The 19,519-nt window shown below is 44.8% G+C and overlaps 1 protein-coding gene across 1 annotated transcript in view; it reads left to right on the top strand.

Moving 5' to 3' along the window:
* LOC100062486 (zinc finger protein 256) overlaps nucleotides 1–19,519 on the top strand; it is a 58,855-nt gene extending 39,336 nt beyond the window's left edge. Inside the window, 4 exon segments of the mRNA XM_070225044.1 lie at nucleotides 3,579–5,868; nucleotides 5,870–5,974; nucleotides 12,105–12,574; nucleotides 12,577–19,519. Coding sequence (XP_070081145.1) covers nucleotides 3,579–5,868; nucleotides 5,870–5,974; nucleotides 12,105–12,574; nucleotides 12,577–12,722 — 3,011 coding nt within the window. The 3' untranslated portion in view covers nucleotides 12,723–19,519.

Genomic DNA, 19,519 nt, shown 5'->3' with positions numbered 1-19,519 from the left:
TACCAGTGTGTTTTATGTTTTTGTGTTACTAATTACTGTACTTTCAATTCAGCTTGAAGAACTTTAGCATTTCTTGGAGGGTGGGTCAGGTGGTGATGATTCCCTCAGCTTCCGTTGGTCTGGGAGTCTTTTTCTCTCCTTCATTTCTTTATTTTTAATTTTTATTTTGTTTTTAATTTTTTGCTGAGGAAGACTAGCCCTAAGCTAACATCTGTACCAGTCTTCCTCCACTTCGTATGTGGGACGCTGCCATGGCATGGCTAGTGAGTGGAGTAGGTCTGCACCCGGGATCCAAGCCCGTGACCCCTGGGCCACTGTAGTGGAGCGCGTGGAACTTTAACCACTCGGCCACAGGGCCGGCCCCGTCTCTTGCATTTCTCAAGGGCAGCTTTGCTGGTAAAGTATTCGTTTGCAGTTTTTTTCTTTCAGCATTTAGAACATCATCCCACTCTCCCCTGCTATGCAGTGTTTCAGCAAAGAAAACTGCTCTTATCCTTATGATGGTTCCCTTGTATAAGATGAGTTTCTTTTCTCTTGCAGTTTTCAGCATTCTCTTTTTCATTACTTCTTTATTTTATTATATGTCTTGGTGAAGTCCTATTTGGATTGAACTTGTTTGGGGACTTATGAGCATCATGTGCCTGGATGTCCACTTCTCCCCCAGATTTGAGATGTTTCCATCCATTATTTCTTTTTTTTTTTTTTTTGAGGAAGACTAGCCCTGAGCTAACTACTGCCGGTCCTCCTCTTTTTTGCTGAGGAAGCCTGGCCCTAAGCTAACATCTGTGCCCATCTTCCTCTACTTTTTTTTTTTATGTGTGGGATGCCTACCACAGCATGGCTGCCAAGCAGTGCCATGTCTGCACCCGGGATCTGAACCGGCGAACCCGGGCCGCTGAGAAGCGGAATATGTGAACTTAACCGCTGCGCCACTGGGCCGGCCCCCATTATTTCTTTCAATAAGCTTTCTACCGCTTCCCCTCTCTCTTCTCCTTCTTGGGCTCCCATAATGGGAATACTGTTTTGTTTCATGATGTCCCATAATTCAGGTAGGCTTTCTTCACTCTGTAGTTCTTTTGTCTTTTTTCTTTGAGTGGATGATTTCAAAGGACCTACCTTCAGTTTCATGTTCATTCTTTGGATTGATCAAGTTGGCTATTGATGCTCTCTATTGCATTTTTTCATTCATTATAGTCTTCAGCACTGTTATTTCTGTTAGGTTCTTTTTTGTATTTTCTATCTTTCTGTTGAAAATCTTGTTTTGTTTGCATGTTGTTTTCCGTATTTTGTTGAGTTGTTTATTTCTGTTTTCTTGTAGCTTGCAGAGCTTCCTTAAAACAATTACTTTGAAGTCTTTGTCTGATGGTTCATAGATATACATTTTTTTGGTGTTACTGATGGCTGATTGTGTTCTTTTAGGGGTGTCATGTTTTCTGTATTTTTGTATTTCTTGCAGCCTTGTGCTGGTGTCTATATACAATACATGGAGCAGTCACTTCTTCTAGATTTGACTGAAAGGTTTTGGTGAGGAAGCTCTTCACCTATGTGAGGGTGTAGCTGTACCATCTTTGGGGTCTGACAGTTCCTACTACAGGAAAGCCCAGCAGTTTAGTGTCTGTGCAGCTATGTCACCTGAGGTCAGCATCAGCGAGATTGCAGGGGTCTTCAACAGCTAAGGGTGTAGGTGTTCACAGCAGTGGGGAATACCACTGGGGACCTCCTGATCTCTTTCTCCCACGGGAAATATTTTGTCTGGGATTCCCTCTTAATGCCAAGTCTGGTTCTTGGGTGCCTTCATGGTGGTGGTGGCGGCATTGGTGTCCGTGGTGCAGGTATGGATCTGGGTTCTAAGGTGTGAACAGATGTGGAGTAGTAGTAGTTCTAGGGTCCCAGATGCTGAATAGCCTGCAGCGGCATTGAGTTCACGTTGTAAGATGCAGTCATACACTGAGCAGTGATGAAGCCTCTGACCAGGACTGAACACAGGCAGTGTCTCTGGGGTCTGAGCAGCTGGCTAGCCCACAGCAGCCATGGTTCTGGTGCCTGAGGTACAGGCGCTTGGGTGATAGTCTTGGAGTAAGGTTGTGGAGCATGGGCAACCCTGGAGCAGTTGTGGCTCTGGTGTCTGGGGTGTGTGCAGGGTTGAAGGGATGGCTTCTGCTCATGGAATGAAGCAATAGCTTCTGCTCTCGCAGGGGCGCAGCTTAGCAAATTATTCTCTGGCAAGTTTCCCTTGGTGATAGCTGTTAGTTACCTTAGTGTGAAAACTGCCAGTGTCTCTGAAGAGCAGGGAGATGGGGGGTCCATGTCTGTAAACACTTGGCCTCCTCTGCTGTGCATACTGCTGCTGGCCACAGGTGTCGGGGGGCCGTGGAGGTTCTCTGCAGCAGAGGCTGCTAGGGTCCTCTGCAGGGCAGGCCATTGGGGACCATGATGGCATCTGTCCTTTGGCTGATACACACAGCCTTACCCTTCTTATTTCCTGGTCGTTTCCAGGTGTCTTCACTAAGTCACTGTCCTCAGTGATCTTTTCTGTGTGGTTATTCTCTGTTTTATGTTCCACTGTGTTGCTGTGGTGTTTTCATTGGGCTGTTGAGCCCTCCAAGGGCCAATTTTGATCATAGATAGCTGTCTAATTGTTTCTTGTTGGTGGCAAAGGCTGGATTCCTCCTCCAGCCCACTGAGATCACTCACCTGGATCTCTTTTCTGTGGTCTGTTGTGGGCTGAGTTGCTCTGGGACAGTGCAGGCCATTCACTTCTCCTGTCATTCCCTTAGGACTTGTAGCCTCCGTGTCCCATGCAGTTGCCCAGCTAAGGCTTAGGAGGAAGAGTTCTTTGTGTGTCGCAGGATAGACATGACTACAGCCATGGCAGGCTGGGCTCGGGGACCTGGGTCTGCTGAGTGGCAGCTGGGGACAGTGTGCTTCAGGCCCGTGTTCAGATCGTAGCAGGAGCCTCCCTTGTTCATCCAAGTTTGGTTCCATTGCCTGTGGCCACCCTCCATTTCTACCTTGCCTTCTCCATATTGACACTTTGGTAAGTTGTCAGTTCTACATGTCATTTCCTGTGTGACTTCAAGTCCAGGGATAATCTCCACCTCTCTGGACTCCATGTATGACTCATTTTTCTCACCACTTCTTCTGCAGTGTTCTCCACCAGTGGCCCTCTTGTGTTGGGCTGTGAACTGTGAACATATCCTTAAATTGACCTTGAGCAGCAGCAAATCTGATGTGATTAGATTTTCATGGGCTTGGCTACACCTTCTGCTGAGCCTCACATCAGCAGCAGAAAAGGTCCTGCAGGAAGCTGTGGGCAGAGAACAAAGTGTAGATGCTGCTTCTCCTCCTTGTGTCACATGCTGTCTTTGTATCCTTCTCCTGGCGAGGTCTCCAACAGTCTGTGACCTTAGGGGCCCAGTAATACACAAAAGCCAGCTTCCCCTTCAACTGGATTCCAACTCCCTTATCTTGAAAAGCATCCCATAGATTCACTGTGAGATGAGACAGATGCTCGTTTGTGCTGGGGTTGCCCCTCCCTGTGGTCAACATGTACTTCACCAGGATTTCTTTGCCTTCAGGTTGCTGCTGTGGAGCAGAGGGTCTGGAGGCTCCCTTTGAACGGAGCGTTTCTGTAGAAGTTTCAGCTGCCAGGGCTCCCAAGGCAGCCCCATCTTCCCAGAAGACCCACCCCTGTGAGATGTGTGGTCCAGTCTTGAGAGAGATTTTCCACTTGGCTGAGCAGCAGGGAACACAACACAGCCTGAAGCTGTTGAGGTGTGGGGCTTGTGCGAAACAGTTTGAGTTCAGTGCAAAGTTTCAACGGCACCAGGAACAGCACATGGGGGAGAAACCCTTCAGAAGCAGTGTGGAAATGGCCTCATTTGTGAAAAGCTGCAGATTCCATGTTTCGGGGAAGCCCTGTCCGTCAGGGGAGGTTGGGAAGGACTTCCTGGCCAGCTTGGGACATCGACAGCAACAGACCACTCATACCAGGGAGAAGCCAAACAAAATCATCCAGTGTGAGGCCACTTCACCAAGCAGAAGTCATTACACCTGGGGAGAATTCAAGAAAGCCCTCAGCCCCAAAGGCACACTTATTCAGGACCAAGATGTCCACACTGGACAACAGTGTTTTGTGTGCCGTGAGTGTGGGAAAACATTCAGGTACAAATCCTCATTTGTTATGCACCAGAGAGTCCACCCTGAAAGAGGGCTTCATGTGTGTAGAGAATGTGGCAAATCTTTTAGGCGAAGCTCGGCCCTTGTTCAACATCGAAGAATTCATTCTGGGAAAAGGCTGTGGAAGTGTAGCAAATGTGGGAAATCCTTAAGCCACCAATCTGTCCTCATTGATCCCCAGAGAGGGCACAGTGGAGAGACCAGCTTTGTGTGCAGTGAATGTGCAAAACCTTTTAGCCATAGCTCTGTGTTCATTCAGCACAGGAGAGTTGAAGTTGGAGAGAGGCCTTATAAATGTAGTGACTGTGGGAAATCTTTTACCTCTAGCTCTGCCCTCAGTTACCATCAGAGATCTCACACAGGAGAAAGGCCTTATGAGTGCAGTGATTGTGGAAAGTCTTTTATCTCCAGATCTGACCTTCGTTATCATGAGAGAGTTCATTCTGGAGAAAGGCCTCACAAGTGCAGTGAATGTGGCAAATGTTTTATCACTCGTACTGCTCTCCGTTATCATCACAGAGTTCACACTGGAGAAAGGCCTTTTGAGTGTAGTGAATGTGGGAAGTCCTTTACCCAAAGATATCTCCTCATTACACACCTAAGAGTTCACTCAGGAGAAAGGCCTTATGAATGCACTGAATGTGGGAAAACTTTTACTTCCAGCATTAACCTTCGTCAACACCAGAGAGTTCACATGGGAGAAAGGCGTTATGAGTGCCGTGAGTGTGAGAAATCTTTTAAAAATAGGTGCACACTCATTCAGCACCGGAGAATTCACACAGAAGAAAATCCTTATGTGTGCAGTGAATGTGGGAAATCTTTTTCCTGTAGTTCTACCCTCTATTATCATCAGAGAGTTCATACAGGAAAAAGGCCTTACACATGTGGTGAATGTGGGAAATCTTTTACTTCTAGTTCTGCCCTTCGTTATCATCAGAGAGTTCACACAGGAGAAAGGCCTTATGAGTGCAGTGAATGTGGGAAATCTTTTACCTCTAGCTCAAGCCTCCGTTATCATCACAGAGTTCACACTGGAGAAAGACCTTATGAGTGCAGCGAATGTGGAAAAACCTTTAAGGATAGATCACAATTCAGTAAACACCAGAGAGCTCACACTGGAGAAAGGCCTTATGAGTGTAATGAATGTGGGAAATCTTTTAGCCAAAAATCTAACCTCTCAATACATCAGAAAATTCATAATAGAGAAAGGTCTTATGAGTGCAGAGAATGTGGCAAATCTTTTACCTCTACCTCTGGCCTTAGTTATCATCAGAGAGTTCACTCAGGAAAAAGGCCTTATGAATGTGGTGAATGTGGCAAATCTTTTATCTCTAGTTCCCACCTTCATCATCATCAGAGAATTCACACAGGAGAAAAGCCTTATGTGTGCATTGAATGTGGGAAATCTTTTACCAGTAGTGGCACCCTCACATATCATCTGAGAGTTCACACAGGAGAAAGGCCTTATGAGTGCAGTGAATGTGGAAAATCTTTTACCGTTAATTCCACCCTCCGTTATCATCAGAGAGTTCACACAGGAGAAAGGCCTTATGAGTGCCGTGAATGTGGAAAATCTTTTATCTCTAGCTCCAAACTCCGTTGTCATCAGAGAGTTCACACTGGAGAGAAACCTTATGAGTGCAGTGAGTGTGGGAAGTCTTTTATCTCTAGGCCCCATCTCCGTTACCATCAGAATTCACACAGGAGAAAAGGTTTATGATTGCAGTGAACGTGGGAAGTTTTTTATGAGATTATCTACCCTCTCTCAACATCAGAGAGTTCACACTAGAGAATGGCCTTAGATGGGCAGGGGAATGTACAGTTTCCTATTTAGTGGACTGACACCAGAGGAAACTGAGGAGCCATCTGTTGGAATTGATACTCATACATCTGAACATGGCAGTGGGGAGATTTCCTATAAGATTAAGTCATGAGGGAAAGTTGTGTAAGTATGTTGTCCTTTCTAAACTGTCCAAGGCTCTTTCTAGATTTATGTCACTCCTAGTTTCTGTGGCTAAACCATTTCGTCTTTACCACCTGGCAGGTCCACACAGTGTGTGTCAGTCACCACCCCAGTGTGTTCAGAGAAGCTGACCTCTGTTCTCCCACGTATTAGAGCAAGTTAGCAGTCACCTGAGCCCTCGGGGGTCAGCTTTCCCTCTGCCTTGACTACCTTGCACATGGACCTGAGTCACTGTTGGCCCAGAGAATACCATGAGTTGGGCTGGCAGCTTGCAGAGAATGACTGACTTTTTCAGGACGTGTGGTGTCACATGATACTTGGGATGAACTTTTCCAGCTTCAAAGTCATGAACTTGAACTGCGTGCTGCACGTTGCTTTGTCTGATACAATAATGAAGGCCTTACAGTTTAAATCCTCCTTCATCTAAGGTGTTTATTTACTGTGTCGGGTAGTTCATAAACAGATTTTAGCTCTACAAGCATGAAGGGGTGAAAGACTTTTTAGGTGTCTCATACTTTGCCTGAGGAGAGACAGTGTGATGACAGAAAATAACTTGCCACTTTTGACAGAATTTCCATTGCTGCTCACAGCCTCCCAGGAAAGACTGCAGGGCTTTCTGGTCCTCATTTGAGGCCTGGATGCTGTGATTCAGGAGGCTCAGTGATGATCCTGACAAGAGGGTTGGTGTGAGAACTTCAAGTGCATTTGAGAGTAGCAGAGATTTTTTCCTTGTGGGGTTCCCTGACCGATTATCAACCCACCCCAGCAGTGAGAGCTCTGAATCTTAACTGCTAGACCACCACAATGTAGGGTTGTAAACTTTTCCAAAAAGAGTGGGACATACAGATTTTCCTTCCTCTTGAGCCTTTTTTTTTTTTTTTTTTGTAAGGAAGATTGACCCTGAGCTATCATCTGTTCCCAATCTTCCTCTGTTTTATGTGGGATGCTGCCGAGTGTGGCATGAGGAATGGTGCTAGGTCCTCACCAGGGAACCCCTGGCTGCCAAAGGACAGCCTGCAAACTTAACTCCTGTACCACCAAGCCGGCCGCAGTCTTGAGCCAGTTTGTAAGGCTAATGGTATAGTTCACATGTACTAAACTGCATGTATCTAAAGTGTACAATTCTGATAAGTTTTGACATAGGTATGAACCTCTGAAACCATCATCACAGTCCTGAGAATGACCTTAGGTGTCTCGGTATATTTACATCACATCCTATCGTGATCTCTGCTCGACCTTCCCACCTCTCCAGCTACCGTATCATTTACTTTCCTACAGTAGATACCTTTGCATTTCCTTGAATTTATATGATTGGAATCATAAACTGTTTATTGTTTTTTCTGATTTCCTTTATGTTTCATAATTAGAGACCCAGCAATGATGATATATGAGTAGCTCATCTTTTGCTGAGTAATATCCTTATCTTTGGATATACCCCTGATATACCCATTCATCTGCTTATGGGCTTTTAGAATATTGCTAGATTTTTACTATTGAAAATAAAGCTGTTACAAACATTCGTGTCAGTTCTTTATATGTTTCTTTTATCATTTGTCAGTAAGTAAGAGGGCAATGTCTGAACCACAGGGTAGATGAATGTTTAACTCTAGAAGAAACTGCCAGACTGTGATCTACCATGATTGCTCCCTTTGCACTCGCATCAGGAGTGTGTGAGGTCGACTTCCTCCAGATCCCTTTAAGTACATGATAGGGTCTTCAGTGTCAGCCTTTTAATAAGTGTGTAGTGCTATCTCAGTGTCGTTTTAATTGCATTGCCCAAAGAATTCGTGATTTTGAGCATTTTTCATTATTTCCCAATTGTTTATTTTTTGTACGATTTCTGTTCCTTCCAATTGCCTAGTTTCTTACAATTGAGTTATGGCTATTTCCCTCTTCATTTTCAAATGAGAGTCTGAAACACAAAGACATTTTGGAGTTTTACTCTGTTAAACGGTGTGAGTGACATTTTTTCTGAATGGAGTCATTGTAAATACTGGAAGGATATTTCCTCATTGTTTTTCACAAAGATTTCTGTCACACACAATGTCATGGCCAGAAACACCCTACATGGCTAAGTTTCGTCTGCATTGTGACCTTAACGTCCATCGCTTGAGTCCCGGCATTCAGTAATACAGGAAATCTAGCCCCGGTGCGTAGTGTTTGCCAATTCCCCAAGTGTCAGTGCTCCCAGTGGAAGCGGGATGTGCTCAGAGAAGGAGCGCAAGATTCCACTCGGGTCCGCGGGCTTTGGCGGGAAACCAGCCTCGGCGTGTGCGGGACACTCCCCCAGGCCGGGCAGCAGCTGCGGGGCTGCGGGAAGGCGGGAGGCTGCAGAGGCCTCACACGCGGGTCAGCGGCGAGGGTCCTCCCCGAACGTCGGGGGTCTCGGAGACCCGAGTGGCCTCGCCTTAGCGACGAGGGCTCAGAGCTGACGGTGGCGCCTCCGACCCCACCCGGGACCTTGTGAGCGGGTCCCCTCGGACCGCTGTCCGTCTCGCCATTGGCCCCCTTCCCTCCGTCCTCACTGCCGGGTGGTCTCCCAGCGGGGTCCCCTGCCGGGCGTTCCCCGCGCTGTGGGCCGCTTCTCCCGGCGCCCCGACTCCGGGAGGACTCCCGCCTTCCCGCTGGGGCGGCGGCCCCCGCGCCCCCGGGACCCTGGGCAGGCCTTTCCTCCGCGGCGCCACCGCTTCGAGACCCGGGCCGCGTGGGACCGAGGGTACGCCCGCCCACGGCTCCCTGCGCTGCTGCCCGGGAGGCCCCTGATGCCGCGGCCCGGCGCCGACCCCGCTCCCGCCCGCCCGGCAGCGCCCCGCCCTCCGCCCCGCGGCCCGGGACGCGCGGAGCCTCCGGTCCCGCCGCTCGGGCGCCCCCTGGCGGCGCGGGGACGTCGGCGGGCGACTCGGCGTCCGAGGTCTGTCGTCGAGGGAGAGACGGCCGTCAGCCGGCGAGCCCCAGACGCAGACGCCCAGAGACCGCTCAGCAGGGAAGATGCCGAGACCCCCGGGTAGCATGTCGTTTGCAAACGACGGGAGATCGAAGTCAGGGGACCTTCGTGAAAGAAGCCCGAGGGGAAACCCCTCCCCTCTAGGGGACCGAGAGCGACCGCCGCCGTCTCCTCAGACGCCGCGAGCGAGGAGAGGAACGAAGCCCGGCAGTGTTGAGAGCAAACTGACCTTCCTAGAGCTGCGTGCCCACAAAATTACTCTCCATCGGTGCAGGGAGACGGAGCCTCCGTCAGCCAAGCAAAAGGTGAGGGCCTTGGTGGCCCGTAAACCTGCCAGCTCGGTCCGTTCGGGGCGCTGTGCCGAAATGCCCCAGGCGGGGTGGCGTGTGAGAGTCAGCGTTGGTTTCTCCCAGCGCTGGAAGCTGGGCAGCCCGGGTCAAGGCGCCAGCCTGGGCGAGTTCTGCGGTGAGGACCCTCTTCCCGGTGCGGAGTCAGCCCTTCTTGTTGCGTCCTCACGTGCGGGGAGGAGCTGGGGGTCTCTGAGGCTCTTCCTAAGGGCACTGGTCCCGTTCACGCGGGCCCCAACCTGGTGCCCTGAGCACCTCCCAAAGGCCCGGCTCCAACACTATCATCTTCAGGGGTTAGGATTTCAACATGAATTTGCGGGGACACAAACGTTCAGACCATAGCGCCTGCCTTCCAAGAAATGTAACAGCACTTCTTTAGAGACAAGGAGAATGATCTTGGTCAGATACTCGGATCTAGATAAAGAAAGAAGAGCGTTGAAGAAGGAATAAGCGAAGGAAAAATAAAAAGTGTTTTTTTTTTTTCTTATTCTGAATTGATTGACAGAGAACCATTTGTTCAAAATAGTAATACCAACAATATATTCTATCTGCGTATCTTATTTGTATGTGTGTATATATATATGCTTATTATGCTTCTATATAAGTGGAACCAATGACCTCAATGATAGAAAAGACTGGAGGGAAAAAGTGGGCTTGTTTTGTTAGTAGAAGGTACTCACACTACCTGGGAAGTGGTGTAGTGTTATTTGAAAGTGGACTTGGATTAGTTGTCAATGTTGATTGCAAACTCTAGTGCAATGACTTGAAAAGTAAGAAATAAAAAAAAAAAAAATAAGTATAACTGATATGCTAAGAAAGGAGAGAAAATGATATCATATAAAATGCTCAGTTAAAACCACAAAAGGTAGAAAAAGCATGGAAGACAAAAACTAGGAACAAAGAACAGGGGTAACAAATGAATATGAAGAACAGCCCTTTCAGAACCACAAATCTATTTCATTTGTAACAACAAAGCTTGTGTAAGTGAACATAAGCGAGGCCACCTTGTTAATGCTACATGGCCCCAGCCCCTCCCTCTGCGTGACTGCTCAGTGCTCTGCAAGTACTCTGAAAAAATTCACATGCTTTCCTGATTTATGGGCTCTGCTTATGTATTTACTCCCTGATAGCTTGATAAATTAAAACTTTGTTCTATGAGTTTCTCTCTGGGAACAGGCTGACCACACGCGGGAAACACACCTAGGAGATATCCATCACAGCTTAGAAAAGAATGGAACAACGCGATACCTTGAGCTCATCACAGCTGAAGACCAACATGCCTGGACCCCCTCGTCACTGCCCATTTTCCCTACCTACCTACCTTAATATCCTGTCTATGGTTGGAGGTACTTCATATACTATTTAAATATCTTTCCTGTCACCTGTTGTGTGCTGAGTTGTTCTTGTCCAGTACTAGCCACTGACCTGTCCTGTCCCTCCCTTATGATTTGGGCCTTCCAGGCCCAATGTACTGGTCAGCTGTGGCTAGGAGAAGAGTCCTCTGTGCTTCACAGGATGGACATGACTCCAGTCTCAACAAGATGGGCTCACAGGGGGCGTGACCCAGGTGAATGGCAATTAGGGGAAGATGTTATGTCAGGGCTGTGTTCACATCATCCCACGAACTTGTCCTGCTTGTGTTTTGATGCCATTGCCAGTGGCCACATCTCACTTCTACCTTCCCTCTCCATTCTTGACACTGTGCCAACTTGTCCTTTCTACTAGTCATTTTTATTCAGACTCCAGCTCAGGGCTAATCCGCATTCTCTGGACTGCTTATCTCACTCTCACACTGCTCCCTCCACAGTACTTTCCAACAATGTTGTGTCCTGAATTGTGCCCGTGTGTTTTAATAATCCTTGAACACCAGTTACTTTGTGCCAGTCAGGTTTTCCTGGGGCTGGACATAGACCTCTGCACAGCATCACATGGCACCAGCACACGTAATGCCGCTAAAAGCCATTGACAGAAGAATAATGTGCCTTTCACTCTGGGCCTTGCCCTTGCCTTGTGTCCTGTGCCTGATAGGCCTGTCCAGTCCTGTGACCTTAGGGGCCCTAGTAGTGCATAACAGCTGCTTCCTCAGTCAGACCTCAGCTCCCTTTTACTGAAAGCAGTCCCATGGACTGGTTCCTGAATGTATCACATGTGCATTTGTGATGGTTTTGCCCCCTCCCAATAAATTCAATGTGTACTTCACTGTCACTTCTTTGCTTTCAGGTTGTTGTGTAGTGGAAGATGGAGATGCACCTTCTGAACAGAGCCTTTCTGTACAAGGAGAGTCACAGGTCGGGACTCTTAGGGCAGGCTCATCTCCCCGGAAGTCCCAACCCTTTGAGATGGGTGTCCTGATCTTCAGAGAAGTTTTGCCCTTGGCTGAGCACCAGGGAACATATCTTGGGCAGGAAACATACACATGTCAGAAACAATTCTATCTCACTGCCAACCTTCAACAGGGGCAGCACATTATAGAGAAACCCTTCAGAAGGTATGTGGACAGAGCCTCGTTTATGAAGGACTGCACAGTCCCTGCATCAGGGAAGTCCCTTACATGTGAGGAGATTGGGAAGGACTTTTTAGCCAGCATGGAATTTATCCGTCAGTATCTCACTCACACTGGGGAGAAGCCAAACAGTAGTGAGTGTGAGGCTGTGTTTCGCAGTCGAAAAAGTCATCACAACTGGGGAGAATGCAAGACAGCCTTCAGCTGCACGGACACACTTGTTCAGGACCAGAGAGTCCTTGCTGGAGACGGGCTTTATGAGTGCGACAAATGTGGAAAAGCCTGTACCCAAAGATGTAACCTCATTCAGCACCAGAAAGTTCACAGTGGGGAAAGACCGTATGAGTGCAGTGAATGTGGAAAATTCTTTACTTACTACTCCAGCTTCATTATACATCAGAGAGTTCACACTGGGGAAAGGCCTTATGAGTGTAGTGAATGTGGGAAATCCTTTAGTCAAAGCTCCAGCCTCATTCACCACAGGAGACTACATACTGGAGAAAGACCTTATGAGTGCAGTAAACGTGGGAAATCCTTTAAGCAGAGCTCTAGCTTCAGTTCACATCGGAAAGTCCATACAGGAGAAAGGCATTATGAGTGTGGAGATTGTGGCAAATCCTTTAGCCATAGCTCTAACCTCAGAACTGGAGAGTTCACACTGGAGAAAGACCTATTGAGTGCAGTGAATGTAGGAAATCCTTTAGCTGCAAATCTGACCTCATTCAACACCAGAGACTTCACACTGGAGAAAAGCCTTCCATGTACAGAGGATGTACAATTTCCTAATATAATTACACTGGAAGAGAGAACTTGTGAGGGAGCCATCTTCCTGAATTAAAGCCAATGCTTAAACAATCCACAGTGGAGAGATTCTCCTTAAGTTCCAGTTATGTGGGAATCTTTAAGGAGCTGTGTTATACTTTCTAACCTGCCCAGGGCCCTTGCCAGGTTTATGTCACTGCCAGTTTCTGTGGAAGACTTCATTGCACTTTTGCCACCTGCCGGGTCCACACAGTGTGCATCGGTTATCACCCCAGTGGGCTTAGGGAAGCTGACCTCTATCTCCTCCCCACTTGCTGGAGGAAATCTTGAATTCTGCTGCTTGTCAATAAGGACCACATTTTCAAGGACAACATGTCTGTTTCATGTGACACTTATCTTGGATTTTCCCAGCCCCCAAGTGGACAACCTGGGAGCTGCCTGCCTTGTGTTGCTTTGTTTTTGCAATAATAAAGGCGTTATTTTTTAAGCCACCTTTGATCTTAGGGTTCTGTTCACTGCATGAGGTGATTTGGAAACAGTTGGGCTCGGCCAGCATTAAGGAGTGAACAGCTTTTGTGGGGCTCCAATGCTTTGTGTGTCTGAGAGAGAGCAGTATGATGGAAGAATATACCTCTCTTTTCAATTTTGGCCTAATTTACATTGTTTCTCAAGATCTCCTAGGAAAAACTGTAGGGTTTTGGGGTCCTAATTTGTGGACTGGGTGTCAGGATTTTTTGTGAGCTCAGAGAACAACCTGAAGAGCAGGAAGTTGTGACAACCTCCAGTGCTTCTGGGAACAGCATGAATTATTTTCTTGTTCACACTGGGCATTATATAATACTCAGCAATGTTGAGGGGAGTCTCTACCCCAGGTCCTACAAAGGAGCCATGTGTCCTGATGCTCCAAATTCACTAGGCTAGGGTCACTGTAAGACTACAGGGCCCTGGGGGAACCATACTTGGTACAGTAACACTGGAGTGGAGGAGACTGCAGTAAATGGAATGTGCCCCTCCTAAAGTTGTTCAAAAAATACTCCAGTGACTGTGACTGTGAAGGAACAGTGTTCACAGAAGTTCTCAGGACCTCCAAGCGTATGTATGTTTTGTAATTGAGATAATTGTCAAAGAAAATAAAGCTATTGGTTTTGTGGATTCTCTTAGACTTTCTGGGGTATTCACCAAAAGGCCATTGCTACACAGGCCATAGATTGAAGTGAGATCCCTTAGTCCAGTGATGTGGCTCTGTGACCTAGCCAGCATTCCTGTTGACCCAGGTGGAAACAAACTTCATTGCTCATCAATATTTGCTACCACTAAGACAAGGCTGCTCCTCCAAGGCATTAGGAAAGAGAGTCAATATAGGATTGCCAAACCTGATTTTCTGAAAAGAGTAGGAGATCTAGATTTTTCTTTTGAACCATTTTATAAAGCTTTTTTCAGGTATAGTTGACATGCAATATACTGCACCTATTTGAAGTGTACAATTTGTTTAATTTTGACATACATATATAAGCCCATGAAACCTCTTCCTAATCATGATAATGAACATTTCCATCACCCCTAATTTAACCTCATGCCATTTTATAAACTGTCCTTCTCCTCTGCAGACCTCTAGGCAATCATTGATTTACCTTCATTTGTAATAGATTAGTTTGTGTTTTCTAGAATTTTATGTGATTTGATTCATAAAATATTTATTTTTTTTCTGGTTCCACTCATGGTTTTATGTATTTTGAGATTCTTCAATGATGTTTATATGACTAGTTCATTCTTTTTGTTTTGAGTAGTATCTTTTCTACAGAGATACCATTTGTTTATCCAATCGCATGTCTATGGGCATTTGGATAACTTCCAGTTTTGGCTATTGAAAATGGAGCTGCTGGAACATTTGTGTATGATACTCTTTATGTATGTATGTATGTATGTATGTATGTTTCACCTCTCTTGTGTTAGTAACTCAAAGTACAATGCTTGAGTCATAGGATAGGTGAATGTTCAGGTTATTAAGAAACTTCTGAACTGTGATCTAAAATGGTTCTTCACTTTTGCGTACCCACGAGAAGTGTGTGAGAGTTCCAGTTCTTCCACATCCTTGGTAATTCTTGTTATGGTCAGTTATTTGAATTTACCCTTTTAATAAGCAAGCAGTAGTTTTGATTGCCTTTCCATAAGGATTCATGATTTGAGTATTTTTTTCATGTGTTTATTTGCCATCTGTACATCTTTTTTGGTAAAATATATGTTCATATCTTTTGCCTGTTTTCTTTTATATGAATTGTGGCTCTTTCCCTTTTAACAAATAAACAGCTCATTTTTGTTTCTCAATTTTATTTGTGCTAGGCACAATGTAATGACCACATATATCATACACTTTTAAGTTTAATCTGCAAAATTCACATATTCTAAAGTCTAGACTTTCAAGAATAGAATTAATTAAATCCTGGTTTGTATTGTTTGCCAATTTCCCCGGTGTAAATACTCCCACCATGGCTGTTTTCTAACTGCCAACATGATATTACTGAACATGGAGTTGGGAAGAGTTGCCAGAAGCACACAGTTTTATTTCCACCATACTGCTTCTATAGCTGCAAATAACCTTGAGAACATAAATGATAATAAAACAAAGTAAAAGGATTATGAATGACAAGTTTTGAGTATTTATTTAATGGAGGTATAATTGATTTAACATATAAACTGGACAGCTTTCAGATGTACATTTTGATGTTTTGGTACACACTTATACACCCGCAACCAGAAATTTCATTGAAAACATAAAAGATATTCTGTAAAATTGGCAATAATTCAGAAAATAGCCACAGACTGTCTCCCTGCCACAAATTCAGGGCTGGATCTCAAAGAGCACATCTCACCAGCTGAATTGCACAGCTGTCCGCAGTCATCCAGCAGGGGTTGCAAGCGTTGGTGTTAAATTTATCCTCATATGTATTTGAAGGAAAATTTCCAAGTAAATTTCAATATGAAATAAAAGCAAAAGGAATTTTTTGGCAGAAGTCCTAGTATGCAAAATAACAATTTAAACAATTAAGAGAAAATAAAATGATAAAGGGCCAGAAATAATTTTGAAGATGTATCAAAAAATAGATTTAACATACAAGTTAGCTAGATGCATTGACTTGAAATGAGAAGCAGCCAATTTCATTTACATCTGAGACACCACAATAGATATTTAAGAATCCCACGGGGCATAGCATCTCATGGTAGATTACTGCTACCATGATGCCATCTATTAAGGCTACCATACCTCACATCATTGAGATAAACAAGGCCATTCAATCTTCACTGGCAAATACTTTGCTGTTGTAAATGTTCTCTTCAGTGCCTATTTCAACAGCCTCTCAATCATTTTCACCTTCAAAGGTGAATTCAGTTATTCACCTTCGAAGAAACACAATACACCTTCACTCAGTTGCCCATGGGATACCACAAAAGTTCAGCCATGACACACAACCTCTACTGGCAAGACCTTAGTTGGATCCAGCTGTCCCCAGGCACCCAAATATGGCACTACAGTGATGACATCCTCCTGCGAGGGGATTCACTAGACACTCACACAGGACATGGAAACACTCATCATTGCACTTAGAGCAGGTGGGCTATTTCCCACCTAAGCTTCAGGGTCATGCCACCTCAGTGAAATTCTTAGGTTCACCTAGCGTGCCTAAGGACCACTCTATTCCTGATATAGTTAAAAGGCAATTTCCAGTTTTGTCAGCTTCAATCAATCTCAAGCAGGCCAAACCTATTGGGTCTTTTTGGCTTCTAGAGGCAACATGTTCTCCAGCTACAAATACTGCTAAGGCTTATTTATGCACTCAGCCACTAATTGGCCCACTTTGGGACCTCTACAACAGAAAGCCCTAGATTCAGTTTAGACGGCTATACAACAAGCACTTCTTTTAGTGCCTCCTGGCGACTCCATGGTGGAAGCTCTGATGACCACCTCCTATGCTTCCTAGAGTCTCTGGACCACCCACGATGGCAATAAGTTACCCAGGGGCTTCTGGTGCAAAAAGCTGCCTTTTTTGACTCCGCGTTACATGCCCTTAGATCAACAACCAATGGCTGCAGGCTGAGCCCTCTTGGAAATGGAGGCTCTCCCAGGACCTGAATCTGTGACACTCTGCACCCAGGTACTCATTATTTCCTGGGTCATGAAAGCAACACCCCGTGAGCTCAGCATGACCACCAAGGCCTTGATACAGGAGGGGGCCAAATCTGGACTCTGATGTATCCCACCTGAAGGAAGAGGTAGCCTCCCTTGGCCTCCATCTCTTTCCTGATGCCACGGTCCTGAAGGAGGGTAGCCCTCTCCTGGACCCTTAACTACCTGGGGATACCCTTGGGATCAACTAAGTGAACAGCAAAGGGAGAAAACATACTTTCTTGACAGTAATGCCGCGAGTACAAATGATGGAGTTCTCTGGACGGCTGCTGCCTTTCTTCCTCTGAAAAGGACCCCGTCCCTGACAAAGGCTGAGACCCAAGGGTCAGCACAAGTGGCCTAACTCCAGGCAGTCATCTTAGCTTTGGAGGATGCCCTGGCCAACACAACCCTAATTACACTTCTTCACAGATTCCTGTGCCATTGCCGATTCTAGTTCTTTGATGCAGCCAGTGGAAACAAAAATTTCTTATTTGAGAAATTGAAATGTTGTAGTTTCTAATACTGATAAGCATATACAAATATATATATACAATAAAAAATAAAATAAAAGTCATGTGACACAACAACCTTGCTTGTAGATTTATTTTTAAGAAAAATTAAAACATGAGTTGCAGAAATACCTCTATACAAATATTCGGAACAACAACAGCTTTTTTCATAATGGCCAGGATCCTTAGGGGGAGGAAATATCAATGCTCGTCTACTTGTGAATGGGTAATAATTTGTGGTAGATTCATAAAATGGAATATGATTGATTAATATAAAAGAATAAACTACTGACACAAACAAAAACATGGTTGCTTATTAAAAACATTCTGCTAAGTGAAAGCAGAGACAGATGACTATGTGGTATGATTCAATTCGTAAGAAAAGCTTGAAATGGCCAAAATATACTGCCAATGCATATCAGTGGTTGCTCAGGTTGAAGCTGGGAGGAAGGGATGGACTGCAAAGGGCACAGGAAATTTATGGGCTGATGGAAGTCTTTTCCATCATGATTGTCATGTTGGGTACACGATGATACTACACATTTGTACACTCATCAAAGTGTGCACCTAAAATGGTGAATTTTATTGTGTGTAAACTATACCTCATTAAATCTGTTTAAAGACATAAATGATTTGTCCACAGAGAAATAAATGAATGAATTAATAAAGCAGGGAGAAGGAATATGTATACTTTACTGTAGAAAGCTAAGTAAAATGTACACAGTTTGATGGAGTTAGAAAATCGTGAATTTAGTGAAAGACTGATGAAGAACACTATTTTTTCATACTTTCAGAGGCTCTTCTAATATATAATTATAAAGGAAAAAATGGTAACTTTTATGAAAAGAGACCAGATGAAATCACTGTAGCAAAGTGAACCAAGTTGTCATCACCAATATTGAGACGCAGACATCATGTGCCCCCGATAAGATGCACTGAGAAGAACGAAGAAACACTTCTGTGGTATCCATGCCACCAAAATGCATAAACTTAATAATCATGAGGAAACCCACTCCTCATCAACTGAAGGTAATGTCACAAAACAATTAGCGAGCATTTTTAAAAAATAGTAAGAAAATGGTACTCAAAGGAAGAGTGAGAAACTGTTTCAAATCAATGGAAAATAAAGACAAATGAAAAACAAATGCAATTCTTGACATTGGATTTGGTTTTGGACTGGGAAAATTAGTCATCGAGTACATTAATAGGACAACTGAAAATGGTATGTGAATTTCATACTTTTATTGTACCATCATTAAATTTCCTGACTTTGATTGTTGCAGTCAGATTATGTAAGATGTCCATTTATTTAGAAAATACTAGCATATTCACTGGTCAAGGGATATAATGTTCACAACTTACACTTAAGGTGTTCAAAAAAGTATATATATTTTTTGAGAGAGATTAAATGAAGGATAGAAGGGATTTTCCTTAATCTTATAAATAACTTTAAAAAAATCCTATCGGGGCGGGCCCCGTGGCCTAGTGGTTAAGTTCGTGCGCCCCACTGCAGGCGGCCCAGTGTTTCGTTGGTTCGAATCCTGGGTGCGGACAGGGCACTGCTCATCAAACCACGCTGAGGCAGCGTCCCACATGCCACAACTAGAAGGACCCACGACGAAGAATATACAACTATGTACTGGGGGGCTTTGGGGAGAAAAAGGAAAAAAAAATAAAATCTTTAAAAAAAAAACTCCTATCGCAAGGACCATGCCTCATGATCCATTGTTAAAATATGTCTATGATGTGTTAATTTGATTTTGGTAATTATTTCACTATGTATATGTATATTAAATCATCACGCTGTCCACTTTAATATATACAATTTTATTTGTCAGTTGTACTTCAGTAAAATTATTTTTTAGTCTGATGGCTCCGAGTAGATGAACCTGCAGAGACAGGAGGCAGAACGGTGGCTGCCAGGGCCTGGGGGGAGGGGGAAATGGGGAGAAACTGCTTGATGGGTACAGAGCTTTACTTTGGAATGATGGACATGTTTTGGAACAAGTGTGAAATTACTAAACGCCATTGAATTGTTCACTTTAAAATGGTTGATTTTATGTGATGTGAATTTCACCTCAATAAATTGTTGTTGTATAAAAAATTTTTAATATACCTATGCGATTAAAAATAAAGGAGGATAGCTA

Source organism: Equus caballus, chromosome 10, assembly GCF_041296265.1.
Source record: "Equus caballus isolate H_3958 breed thoroughbred chromosome 10, TB-T2T, whole genome shotgun sequence".
NCBI classification, from domain to species: domain Eukaryota; kingdom Metazoa; phylum Chordata; class Mammalia; order Perissodactyla; family Equidae; genus Equus; species Equus caballus.
The sequence above is the reverse complement of the archived record's forward strand: the minus strand, read 5'-3'. Positions and strand labels throughout refer to the sequence as shown.